Genomic DNA, 14,573 nt, shown 5'->3' on the forward strand with positions numbered 1-14,573 from the left:
GGAGACATATTTCTTGTTTTAATTATCCTTAATTTGCAACATCAGGAATAAAATAATAATATAGTGAATGTAACCAGTCAATAGCGGAAGGTGCACTATCTGTCCGTGTCTGAAAACTCAACAATATTCATACCCTGCAAAGATTAAATCATGGTCATGCAAGAGATAAATCCAGTTTTAGAAACAATTGTACCTTTAAATAATGCCTGACCCTAATCCACACCTTCTTATCCTTGCGGGGGTCAGTCCGTGCGCTGACGAAAGGGGCTTACACAGCTTTCTGGGACTGTTTACGAGGACTAATGTCAGCTGTCATCTCCGTAAAACCGATCCCTTCAGCCTGTGCTGACTCAGATAGCTGTGTATTACCAGTTCTTTTTTACGAGGGGTGTCACCTTCTCTTTTCACCCTGCACTGAGGTGATGGCTTTAGCTGACAGCTCTCCGCGCTTGTGTAATGCGGTACTTGTGCCCTCTACCTGCAGATGACGGACGGGGCCAAGACTGCCCATTAGTTTGCCATTTTTATTCACGATTGGCTAACGCAGTCCAATGTGTTCAGATCTGTATACTCGCAGTGTTTATGGTACATGAGTGAGACACACGTCTGTATCAAACTAATGAGTTTGTATGCAGACATTGTGCGCTATTTGTAATATAAAAGTGCCAATAAAATTAGATTTTTAATTATTGTAGACTGGTGCATATTATGTTGGCTTAATATAAAATAATATTAGAAGTAAAAAATATTTATTTTCTTTACTAGGCACAAACTCTATGTTTTGAAGATGGATTGGCATACTTTTTATAACGTGTTCACTGTGTTGTGGAATAGCTTTCCAACACAAATAGATGTTTGACTGGTGTAAGGGGTGGGATTAAGAGTTCCATGGATGGAAATATCCTACACGTTTGAAGTATGCTTGACTCCAAGCATTATGGCCACCTCTCTGATTTGAAGTGGTCATGGTGCCTGGAGTCTCTATGTACACTTTTTCACTTTGAAATGTTGAAGATTATGAGTTTAACCACTTAGAGGTGTAAGTCCACCTCCGACAGCATCACTGGGGCATAATTAGCCAGTCAGGAACAAGAGTTCTGGGGCTGGCTAATGTCAATGCTGTGCATATTTTTTGCACTGTGTGCCATTCATTAGATAACAGCGGTTAGAAGTCAAAGTGAAGGTCAGATTAGCCGAACTGCTATGCTGTCAGTGCTGCTACTCTGGCCTTAAATTTTAAATTCACTTTAAATTCTCACTTTTGTAAATAATCCTGCATATTGACTGTGGAAAATAGGGGGATATTCACAAAACAGCAAGTTTTGTTTGCGGTACCTTGAGAAGTGCAAATAGATTTGGGGAAAAAAATCCATCTGAGCTTTTCAGTAAATCACCACAATTCACTGTTTATTGTACTGACACCCCAATTTAATGATGCACAGGGGAATAGTAACACACGTATAGATCCCCCACCTTTAGGGGAATGCAATATAAGGGCACTTTTTTAGCACAGGGCATGGAAAATGAAATGTGCATGCGCACACACAGACACAGATCCACTCACACACACACATACACACACACACACACACACACACACACAATTACGTAGATAGCAATCCCTATAACACATACTCAGAGAAATCTTCAGCTTCTTGCATTCACTGCTGAGGATAATCAGCTTCTCTCACTTCCTCCCTGAGCTGTCGGAGCCCCCTCCCCTGGTGCCACTTATCGGATTTTATTTTCGGAGGTGGGAGCCTGCAGGGTCAGGGTGATTGGTTTCCTTATTGATCTGCGCGGCTCTGTATAATCCGTGCAGCTGCTGGGAGCTCGTTAAAGGATGGAGAGAGGCTGAGAGGGCTTTTACTCTTTATTTATATGTTTCCTGCGCTCATATTTTATGTAGGGGGAGGTGTCTTTTAAACTTGGTACTTTTATAGAGATGGCAGTAACCCTTTCATTGCAGACAATTCAAGAAAGCATGGTGACATACCTGTTTATATATTCTAAACAATTGGGAATTTGAGCTACTGAGATAGCTCAGTTGGGTGATGCACCAATTGAACATATTAATAGCTAATAGCTGTAAATTCTGTTCACAGTAAAAACAACTCAGCTTGTCACATTTTCAAGGTGAATGATGATGATTTGAAAACACCTACACCTGAAAATGGGAGAAAATAAGATAAAATAATGTATCCCTTTCTGGTAAAATAAGTTTATTATTATCATGTATAAATGATATGACAACGTTCCAAATGAAGAATAACTGGGCACATTCCTTTAGTTTTATAGTGTTTACCTTATTTTCAAATGTAATACTCCCCTAAATCTGCTATTTAGCCATAGCCATCAATGCTTGTTTTCCTACAACTAGCTCTACATTTATATTTTTATCCCCTCCCCCCACCCTCCAAGTAGATTGTGGATTGCTGCAAAATTAGCTGGTGATTAAGGGAACTCTATTAGCACCATATACACTACAGCTCGTTGTAGTGATTGTAGTAGTTATGGTTCTATAGCTTTATGTGACCCATGCCAAATGATGTTGAGCAATTTTACAAAACCAGGACTCTAACCGGCACACACATCCCCACTCCCTCTTCAGTCCATGGTAAGTGTAGTGCCATCTAACATGGTCATCAGTGAGAGCCACTGCTAAAAGGTTTTACAAAATATGTAGAAACAGCACAGAGACTTCCAGTATTATATACCCTACTGTGAGTGGTACGTTTTAAGTGTCGGGTCAAGCTGTATTCCTGAAGTTTACATCACATGCACAGCATTTTGCAAAACTCACTCTACAATCCCACCCGTGGCCATACAAGTTGTTGTACTTATTGTGCATGCATGGTATGTATACGTTGTAAGTTCTACAATAGTCTCATTCATGAATAACGTAAAGAGCTCAAGGGAAATATAATCTGAAATATGTATTTTTCTAAACTTCAGTCATTTAAAAGGGAAACGTGGCAACAGTGGTCTGACTGGGAATAAGCGAATCAATCCACCCTTACCATGTGAAAGTGAACTGAGAGTGGACCTATGCAACACTTCTATAATTTAATATTATATATTATAATATAAAAGCAACTCCCTTGTTAGAAACCAATTCTGCTTGTCTTGAGTCTAAAATGATTCTCTAGTGGAATATTATTTTATATGGATTGGTGCAGTTTTCAGTTTGCTACATTTTACTGGAACATTTGATATATTTTTATTCAGCCCATACTATCTTTGCCCCTGCTTTACTTTCAAGTACATACGTTTCTAAAGCATTTTTCTGAATGGGAGTCCAGCGACCGATCGAGAGCGTCAATTAACGCTCTCAGCCTATCACCCGAACCCAGAGAAGGCTTCCGTATTGTAGCCGGATGTGGAGGTGAATTCAGAGGGGCTAGGAGGATGGGCTCTGTCGAGAGCAGTTTGGGGCTAAACCATAAGAAAGTAAGAGTCCTTTAATGTTTTACACCACCAAAATTCATGTCTAAAGCATCTCATACTCTCTGATATCATGTAGATATCTGCATATGCACATTGCGTTGGTTGCCATGGCAATGTGTTGAGATGCTCCCGGATGTGAATTATTATGGTACATAAAGGCATTTTGCAAGATCGAAACAATAATTGGAAGTTTTTCTTTATTCCTATTCTATGGCTTTTCATGTCTTACAGTGGTTGGAAAATAGCAAATGCCATTTCTTTGTAAGGGGCATGGAGTGGATTTATCAAATTACTATCCCTGTGTAAACCTTTGAATCTGCCCTTTAAAACTGTGATTTAGGGTGAAGCCTATATCTCATAGAAGATCATTAGAAGAATGAGCACATAGTCTGTACTTAATGCGGAATTTTATTCCCACTAGGTTAAAAATGTATAGAGCCTTTTGCAACTTTTATATATTAGCTGATGGCTTGCAAAATAGCTTCTTCAGTTTGCAGTCAAGTTACGCACTTGTGTTATACAGAGGAAAATCTATCCAAATTCGCCTGCTGTAAGACTGCTGACTGAATGGCTTGATTCTGGTTGTGCCCATGGAGATGGTAAAACATCCCATGATGGAATAGACTTTTATTTAAAGTATTCTGCTTTGAACTATATTGCAGCATGAAATTGACTGACATTTAAAGAGTTTCTATGTAGATGCCAGTTCTGCTGTTGGCTGCTGACCTCTGTGGCAGCGGACAGGGGATGGGAGGGAGAGGGGGGGGGGGGAGAGGAGGGTAAATCACCCTCAGGCCTGTACGCCTGGCATATTTCTGCAGACTTCAGCTCCTCTAATGGGATTGGCAGGGTCAGTGTTTCTTGAACAGTTTAAGGCCGCTTAAGGCATTTGGTTAATTGATTCCAAATCACCTTGATTACAAATATGCTAATTTCGATTTCTGTCTCCTGCTGTGACCTCCTCCCCACCTCTGTCTCTCTCCCCCCTCCCTCCCTGGGTCAACACGAGGGTACCATTCTGTCCAGTTTCTTCTAAAAAGTATATTTCCTCCACGTCGCCATTGCTCTCTGAAATCCCAATGAATAATTCATGCAGGATTTTGCTGAGAGTGACAGAAAGAAATGCCAATTGACCGTTTCACTGCTGGACAGCAGGTGAATATTGTATGGCACATTATTAGTCGGGAGCCGTCTTTGAAATAGACTGTAACAAATGTTAAAGGGGTTGAGAACCATGTCTGGTTGATTTAATTCCCATAAGTCTGTGTTTTCATGTGACCTAGCTGGCTTTGTTATAGTAATGATGACCAATCCTTTGCACTCTATTTTTGATGGACTCTGTTCCCCGTGGTGCTCAGCCAACTGAGTGGGTGAAAGAATGGGCAGCGTTGACGTCTGTACATGTGCACACATTAACTTGCATGTGAAAGCTTATTTCTACATATGGTATGGTTTCATTCCTTATCATGCTTACCTCTTTGATAAACAACTTTTGCATATTAGTCTACTTATTAATATTATATTAGTTTACCTATTATTTTTATTATATAAGTTAGGCCACCATGGACTACTAATGCACTTTAGCCTGCTGAAAAGCTTTATGTGTGAAGGATGTGTCCTCTTTTTTTTTTTTTTTCATTTTACGAAACATGCAGATTTCAATAGAAATTGACAGTGTTTTAAATTAACTTCATTACACCCTCCTGGCTGTCAATTGGACAACCGGTCCTGTTACTTCCTGGTTTGTTTAGCTCAGTAGAGCTAACCTCAAGAGACCGACAGTTGCCCAGAGCACCTGCCTTGCAAAGACTTCTCATTGAGTTGCATTGGGAGGTCTGTGATTGGACAGCCACAGAAAGTCTGGACAGGGTTAGAAGGGGAAGGCTTGCAAACGCTGCAGACAAAAGATCTGCAGTTTTTGCAAGCTGTTTTTAGATATTTCCCAATGAAAAATGCCCAATTTTATGCATGCATGTTTTCATTAGGGAATATCTACTATTCCCTACTAAACCGTGTTTTAAAAAAAAAATAAAAAAAATAAAAAATTGGGGGGGGGGGGGGGGGGGGGGAGGATGGGGGGGGAGGGGGGGCAGTTTAGTGTCTCTTTGATTGTGGATGTCTTTTTTTTTTTTTTTTTTTTTTCCCCAGGGTATCTGGGTACATACAACTCGGTGTTCATTCAGAAGTGTAATACTATGATATGATTGCACTGGTACCCAGATTTATGTGGCACTGGCCGTGGTGGCTGTTCTTTGTAGGCCAATGTAGGAGATTTACCAAGATTTGCTCACTAGTTAGCTCTTTGTCCTAGAAGAGCACCTATTTTTTGCTTTGATTAATTTTCCCATCATGCTCAGCCGGCCCCCTGGCATGAGATATTGGATATAAGCCCTCTTGTTAGGTCCTCTCCAATTTTGGGTGAAGAATCCATCGCTGCAAGCTCTTATTCGAAATATGGATTTCCAAAAATTGCAGGTTATTTACATTAACTATATGTTGCCATTTATTTTTTAATTTTTTTTACATACAAGGAACGTTCAAGCGATGGTCCTCCAGTGCGTTAAACGTTAAATTTGTATTGTCCAAAGTGGGCAGTTTGTGGAAAGAAGAGCAGATCCAGAGATTTTATTGTTAAGTGAAGAGCATTAAAGATAGGATTTACAGCTCTGACTTCCTTTATTTATTTATTTATTACTCCCCCCCCCTCTCTCACTGAATTCTAATGAGCTAATTAGCAGAGCCCCATGAGACCTGAGTTTGTGAGCGGGAAGGAGGGAGCGTAGGGGGATAAGGAGGAGAGGAAGAGGGAGCCGTACAGGGGACAGCGGAGAGGTGACGGGAGCTCATTAGGCGGTAACAGGCTCTTCTTGCTGCCTACGGCAGGGTCTAGCTAGGGAGTATATTAGGAAGGGAGCAGAATTATTTTGCTGACAAGATTGTAGAGGGTGCTGATGGCTAGTTAAGCAGTGCCAAGACATCCCTTGTTAACTCAACTGATGCCAGTAGAATTAGGCAATAATCTTTAATGAAAAATAGGGTTACATGAATCTGTGATTTTATTTAACTTGGGAAATGTTGAATTTCAGGTTTTATCTGTCGTAGAGTATTGTACATTTTAATATGTTCAACAAGGTGGAAGGGTGAAGAGATGGTATAGTGAGCGCAGGGACGGGAACATTTCGGGGTAGTTTGGAGAGACACACACACAGACCGACAAAAGAGCCTCCTCCACAATACATCTGTCAATCATAGTAGGAATATCCCTTTGAAATTAAGTTTTGTTTGGAACTTTACCGCCATACGGCAAAGGATCAATTTTATTTATTTGTTTGATTATTCTTTTACAATGGCCTATATTATCATTATTATTTTATTATTTCTAAAGCGCCAGCAAATTCCATAGCGTTGTACAATGGCGCATATATATATATTAAAAAAAAAAAAAAAAAAAAAAGATTTTTTGGATATTGAAGCTATTGATGGTTGGCACCCGGCCATTAAGGGACATTGGAGCGTGAGTGCAGGAACCATTTGTGTTTTTTGGTGTGTATATATATATATATATATATATATATATATATATATATATATATATATATATATATATATATATATGTACTTGTTTGAACAGGGCCCTCAGTGCCTTCTGTTCCTGTGTGTCAAAATTGTCTTGTTGCATTTGCTTGTTTGTTGCCGGAGATTTATAAATAATAATAATAATGTGTATTTCAATTTGATACATACTAGTATAGAATGTATCACTACTTATATGTGATGACTGGTCCAATCCAACACTTCTTTTGACCAGTAGGTGGAGTGTAATTTCTCAGTCTTATTGATGTATCCTTTTTGTTAGTTATCGTTTCAAAGGATTAATCTTTTTTTGTTTGTTATCATTTCTTTTAGTTTTGCTGAGGTTGTCAGCTCTCTGAATCCTAACTTGATTAGTGCATAGATGGCAGACCCATTGATGAACGTAGCATGATGGATGCTATAACAAGATGTAAAGCAGTCCTGTTAAAGTAAGATATTTTTATGGAGAAATAATTGAGGGATATTCTAGAAATTAGATATAATTTTGACCCTCTCAATTTTAAAGGGTTAAACATTGGCCTGTAATACCCAGTGAGCACATAGAAAGCTATCTGTTCTGTCGGTACACATACATTTGTTTTCAATAAGAAAAACAAAAATTGGCCATTCCACAATCATTTCGTTATTCTAATTATATTCTATATTCGGCCGAATAGATAAGCCATTTTCAGAGAGTAAGAAATAAGTGGAATAGGACAATTTGGGCAGTACTTGCTAATAAATGAAAGATTGCTATCTATGAAAGAATAGCCAACATTTTTGTTTTATCTGCAACTTCTTCGCAGGAAGATGTTAATAAAAAACTCAAGAGGCCTTCATATCGTAAGGAAAGTTTAGAATTATTTTTTCTCAAGTGCCAACACAGTTGGCAGCAAAGTACGATAGGTGAACTAACAAACACGTAGTTACAATAAGACATGTTGGACTTACAGGAACAGAAGATGCCGGGGGCCCTGCCCAAACAAGCTTACAGGTATGAAGGGAGTTGGGTAAAGTGACACCAGAGGTAAGGGTAAGATGTATTTAAACATAGAAACGGCAGATAAGAACCATTCGGCCCATCTAGTCTGCCCAATTTTCTAAATACTTTCCATGGCCTTATCTTATAGTTAGGATAGCCTTGTGCCTATCCCACGCATGCTTAAACTCCTTGACTGTGTTAACCTTTACCACTTCAGCTGGAAAGCTATTCCATGCATCCACTACCCTCTCAGTAAAGTAATACTTCTTGATATTATTTTTAAACCTTTGCCTCTCTAATTTAAGCCCTTTTTAATTAATGTCCTCTTGTTGTGGTAGTTTTTCTTCTTTTAAATATAGTCTCCTCCTTTACTGTGTTGATTCCCTTTAGGTATTTAAATGTTTCTATCAATATTCTTCTGGTGATACGATCTCCAGTACTGCGTACAATACTCCAAGTGAGGTCTCACCAGTGTTCTGTACAATGGCATGAGCACTTCCCTCTTTCTACTGCTAATACCTCTCCTTATACAACCAAGCATTCTGCTAGCATTTCCTGCTGCTCTATTACATTGTCTGCCTACCTTTAAGTAATCTAAAAATAATTACCCCATAATCCCTTTCCTCAGATGTTGAGATTAGGACTCTATCAAATATTCTGTACTCTGCCCTTGGGTTTTACGCCCAAGATGCATTATCTTGCACTTATCCACATTAAATGTCAGCTGTCACAACTCTGACCATTTTTCTAGTTTACCTAAATCATTTGCCATTTGGCTTATCCCTCCAGGAACATCAGCCCTGTTACATATCTTAGAATCATCAGCAAAAAGACATACCTTACCATCAAGACCTTCTGCAATATCACTAATGAAAATTATTAAAGAGAACGGGTCCAAGTACAGATCCCTGACGTACCCCACTGGTGACAAGCCCAAGCTTCTAATATACTCCATTGACTACAACCCTCTGTTGCCTGTCACTCAGCCACTGCCTTACCCATTCAACAATATTGGAATCCAAAGATTGCAGTTTATTGATAAGCCTTCTATGTGCAACATTGAGGGATGGGAAAGCTCACGTTTAATTGATATGCCTCCCTGAAGAAGTGAACTTTCAGTAATTTTGTTTGAAGTATTGGAGATTGAGTCTAATAGAGCAGGGAAGGGAGTTTTAAAGGAACGGTTCAGCCCTAGAGAAATCTTGAAGGCGGGAGCCACAGGTGAGAATATGAACAGAGTATTGGCGCAGGTTTTCGGCACAACGTAGGGACCTGGAGGGAGATAGTTATGTATTAGTGAGGATAGGTAAACAAGAGCAATGTTATAATATATATATATATATATAAATAAAAGAATACATTTTCTGCTCTGTATAGGATGTATAAGAGACCTAGAGGTGAATGATGCAGGCATTAAGGAACATGTGGTGATGAGTGTCTGGCTCAGGAAAGATGATATAAAACAGGAGCCCTGTGTAGAAGGTTTGACCCGGGCTGAAGCTACGGTGCCATGACTCCCATTACTGCAGATTGCAAATTTACGGAACTCTATAAATATACTGTTACTCTTTGTCTCGTAAAATTAATTCACTGATTTGTATATATATATATTCTGTCACTTTTTATGATGCCCTTTCCACTGTGTAAAGCCAACAGGCGAATGGCATGGTATGATGGTCTGATTGGTTCAGTGCTAATAGAGTGACAATTCCACATTTTACAATATGTGGGAATTCTAAGATCCACGAACTGTGGAGAATTGACAAAGTCACTGTTACCAGAATAACTTTGGGAAAATGTAATGACTCGGCTATTTTACTTGCTCATTTATTTTGACCAAAACGTGTCCTTTCTTCGATTCTAATCCAATCTCAGTTTACAGAGTGATACCATATGGGTTAAATACATTTAAGAGCACAAGTAACTCTTACTAGCCTCCTTTGTACAGCAATCCTGGTTTAGTTTTTACACCCCCTCCCACTTGTATCTCAGCGTTGAAGGTAAAATTAATCTTCGTTTGTCCTCTGGACGAAGCTTCCTCTCTGCGATCCGTGAGATTAAACACACACAGGACTGGTGATCACCTCATAAACTGCTTACAACCCTGCAATATTTACATAATACAATGCACTCTGGCAAAGCAGGAGGGGATCACACCCAAGGGAGATTAACAGACTGGGCACTGTCTTTTTAAACCGCCCACTCCGTCTATGGGTAGAGATTTTTTAAGTACAACATGGGGCTCGTTTATAAGGGGCATATGGTAAAGGGGTGAAAAGAAATTAACAGGAAATGTCAAGACATCTTTTTTTTTTTTTATCCCACACAAATCTGTATCCAGACAGGCTATAAAATGCCAGCAATGTATAGACATGCCCTGATCCTATTAGCTGTGGGGGTCTTATCTGCTCAGTAAACCCTGCTTCTCTAACTTTGCTGGGGGTGCTGTCCTTGGTGCTGGAGGCGGTGTATTCGTTACAGGAGGAGGGGGCTCATTTCGAGACCAGGTGATTTAAAGGGCACTCGGTCGCTGTCGTGTCCTTCAAAAGGTCCTGGGGGCAGAACACAGCTTGGACACGTCTTCGGCCTTTTCTTTTTTTTCTCCAATCAAACAATGTGCTGTGTGTTACAGAGACAAAGATGGGGGTCCCTTACCATGTGAGTAATAGGGTTTGATGGGAGAAGGACAGTGTATTGTTAGTAGATGGGATTGTGAGATACACATTGTTTCTTTCAATTGGTTCCATATTCTGAGATTCTCTGACTTAACTGTGCTCCATAATATTCCCCAACTCTTAGCATACGTTGTATTGCTGCCCCACAATTTGATTCTTGTTAGTTCTACACAGCTTCTCTCTTTACCAATGTGGATCAAATTAATGGAACCTCTAAACATTATGTGTTATCAACCTCCAAGTGCTGCACGTGTGATGTGCCACTCTACAATTACAAAAAAAAAAAAATTTAAAATATTAATTTGCAGAAGTTTTACTGACACATTTTTGCACTGAAGATCCTGGTATCTTTGGTACAAGATTGCTTATTTGTGTAAGCTATAAAGGCATTTTTTAATTTAAAAATACATGGATTTATTTATGTCCATAGCCCCTTTTATGTTGTCTATATAAATACACAAATTTAACAAAACATGAGACCTGCAATTACAATATTCCACATTTTTCTTTTCCCCGTTATACTGTAATTATAGACAGTACAATTTATAGGTATCGTTTAACCCCTTAAGGACACATGACATGTGTGACATGACATGATTCCTTTTTATTCCAGAAGTTTGGTCCTTAAGGGGTTAAAACAATTACTTTTTGGGGGATGTACCTCCTGTCATGTCTGTTTTCCTCCATAGAAGTTTTGACCCCCAAAATAAAACACAGACGTTTCGACTAGTGCTGGAAACATTTTAGTTTTTCTTGAAATACGGGGATAGGGTTGTAAAACAAGCTAAAGGATAACTGTAATAGTGTCTAAATATCATACATAGCTGGCAGTTGGTACTAGTTAGTACGGATTTCCTCAACCACTGTTCTTGTGTCTAGATAAAATCTTGTGTTTTGTTTATCCTGTTGAATGTTTTAGAATGAAATAAATTATGGTTTCTTTTTCTATCGGCTTTATATTCATTTTGGCAAATTAAATTTGAATAGAAAAACACTTAGTCAGGAATAGGTCATTTAGACCAGTTCAGTCGTGGCTTTACTCTCCGCCTCTGTTCAAATTAAGATTTATTTGGTCAAATGTGGCGTTTTGTGAATAACTCTGTAAAGGTTTCTTGATGCTGATGAGCTCGAAGTAAAAAGATGCCATTTTTTTTTGCGATTTGAGTGTAAAACCTTGGCATCTAGAAATTCGTTCCAGGACTCTTGGCTGAGAAGGGTCTTAGTATCCTTCCCAGCGTCTTGTACCGTGAAATATTAGACCTGTAATTACTGGAAGGGGAGAGCTTCTCCTTGTCATGCCTGATAACCCCACTGAAATAACAATGATTTAAAGCTCTCTATCCTGCAATCTCAAAGCAATTGTTAGAAGTTGTTCGTTGCAAGTTTTAATTGGCGCTCATTAAATTTGCTTCACATCTCCGATCATGCTGGGATGTGAACCTGAGAGATTCGGGTTACACACGGTACAGGGAGGAGCCTTTAATTGATTTCCCATGTTACATTTCTGCCATGTACATTTTTATAGTTTTTTTATTTTTAAATTTATAACATTTGTACCTCTGTCGTACGTGCCAATGGAAGTTTGTAGAATGAAAATTTCTATCACAAATGTCATTTATCTTCTGAGTTCTTATATCCATGCCAATTCCTATGACAGCCTGGCAAAACACAAAATATTCTTAACGAAAGCGTTTCTGTTTACGATCTTTTGTGCATGGTAATATGTCTCGAAATTGTACACTTTATAACTCCTGTCAATGCTGCCCCATATACTATAAGTGAGTAATAAACATATGTACATCCAAGTGAAGGTAGACCAAACCAATCATTGTTATAATACAGGAGTATGCAGCATACGTCCCATTTATATATTATTTGATCTATTATTTTTCTTTAGAAAGACTGAAAAAGGCTTCTTACATTATCTCCGTCGGAATGATCTGTAAACCTAAGTTTTAATTACTCTGTGCACGAACTACTGGGGTTTCTCTAAACACTGAATTGTAGACAATTGAAAAACTCAAATTGCCACACTGACTATAGCTGATTTGGAGAATTGCTTGCCTAAATTCTGCTATAAAGTTTTCTGTTATATGGTTATTGAATAATCCCAGCCGTATTTTCATTGCGTTTTACACCGAATTAGTATTTTCGTAGTCAACATTTATTATTATTATTTATTTGCTAATCTATTGCTGTTTGGATCCTTTCTAGGAGTCCATCTAGCTCAGTTTTTTAAAGTTGACTTGTTCATTTGCATGAGTTACAGGAAAGAGAATATTATAATTTTATTTTGTGATAACGTTTTAGTTTTTTTTTATTATCTGCCCCCCTCATCCCCTCCACCCAACTTTATCTCTGTATTTATTTCTGTTGCCATACTTTACCCATCTCTGTCTTCTCCATCCTCTGTTCTCAGCCTTTTTATCTCCGTTTGTGACTTCCGTTCCCCCCTCTACCGCCCCATTAAACTTCAACACATTTGCTATTTAGTTGTATTAAAATGTTTGAGTGGTGCCAGAAAGAGCTAATCAGCCCCATCACGTGCATTGTAGAATGAAAATATATAGCGATACATATATTCATACCCATTAAAGTATCCGAGGTCAGCTTTAGTCAAGGCTGCTGATTTTTGTCCTGTTTTCCTACTGACGGTTGCATTATTTGCTCTGTCCCATCACAGCCGTGAGAACGACCTGTCCAGTATCATCTCCAACCTTCATCAGAACCACCAACTCGTAATGCCAGAGAACCAGACCAAGAGAAATAGTCACCAGCTCAACTACCCATCTGCAGGTGAGGCATTCTTGCGTCATGCTCTCTTCAACCAGCCTCCTGCACACACGCAAATCCTACACACAGCAAGTATAGGTAACTCGACGACCTAATGGCCCTATATTTGGCCAGTTGGGGCATACCAGAGTTGTAGTTAATTCAGTCGTTAAGGTCCACCGGTTGCCGATTCACGAAGGGGAATACTGTATGTAGACAGTAGCCATGTGTAATGGTTCTTCTGTGATAAGCATTGATTGCAGGTGATAGGTGTTATGTGGGCAGTGTCTGGAAAGAGATGTAGCATTGTAAACCTGGATTGTTACAGTTTTTTCCAATAAATAACCAAGAAAAGAAATGCAGATACATTCTAGGAGATGTTATCAAATGTTTTGCTATAGAGAGGTGGGGTAAATTTTGAAAACCTGCAGAACAGTTTTCTATGTGAATCGTTCTCCTTTTCAAAGTTCACTGCGCATTTCTTTTAGCACGAGTTTATCAACGCCCCTTAATATATTTCATCAGTTACTCTCCAAAGGGCGAACAAGGCTGTTTATTGTTTATTTGTAAAATGATTCCATCCATTGGCTTGTATCACTCATGATCTATCTAGTGGGTAGTATAGTGAGTAGAGGGCTTGGGTAGTGATCTGATTTCCTTTCCATTGAAGAGGAACACTAAGTGAAATGTGTAAGGCAATGCCTTGTAAAGCTAGGGGTAATTTGTTCAGGTTTGTATAGGTCTGGTATGCCGAGCAGAAGTCAGACTTTAGTAACTAGTAGATTGCAAGCTTTTGTGCAAGTCCATAGTACAGTCAGGTTATTGAGGTTGTGTGCTGTACCTTTCAGAGTGCAGTTACAAGCCTTATTGGAAGTTAACACATCTGTATTGTTTTTGGAAGCAGCGTCAATAGCCCGCGAGAGAACAAGTCGTCCTCCGAAACTGCTGAGACGGCAGCTAGTGTTTGATAAATTGACATAATTAACATATCAACTGAAGGCAGTATTAACCACGTGTTTGCCAAATTCAGTCCTTGCATTAATCATCCTTTTCCTCCAGCTGCTGGCAAATCCACTTCATAAAGCACTTTGGTGCTGGAACTAATTTACAAATGATGTTTTAAT

At 39.0% G+C, this 14,573-nt stretch overlaps 1 protein-coding gene across 6 annotated transcripts in view; it reads left to right on the forward strand.

Annotated features, from left to right (window-relative positions):
* Positions 1–14,573, forward strand: part of SAMD11 (sterile alpha motif domain containing 11) — a 159,137-nt gene that overhangs the window by 87,821 nt on the left and 56,743 nt on the right. For all 6 annotated transcript variants that reach the window (XM_063436917.1, XM_063436913.1, XM_063436914.1 and 3 more), the window contains exon 5: positions 13,361–13,473. In XM_063436917.1, coding sequence (XP_063292987.1) covers positions 13,361–13,473 — 113 coding nt within the window. The remainder of the gene's footprint in view (positions 1–13,360; positions 13,474–14,573) is intronic.

This window comes from Pelobates fuscus, chromosome 11 (genome assembly GCF_036172605.1).
Source record: "Pelobates fuscus isolate aPelFus1 chromosome 11, aPelFus1.pri, whole genome shotgun sequence".
In the NCBI taxonomy this organism is placed as follows: Eukaryota; Metazoa; Chordata; class Amphibia; order Anura; family Pelobatidae; genus Pelobates; species Pelobates fuscus.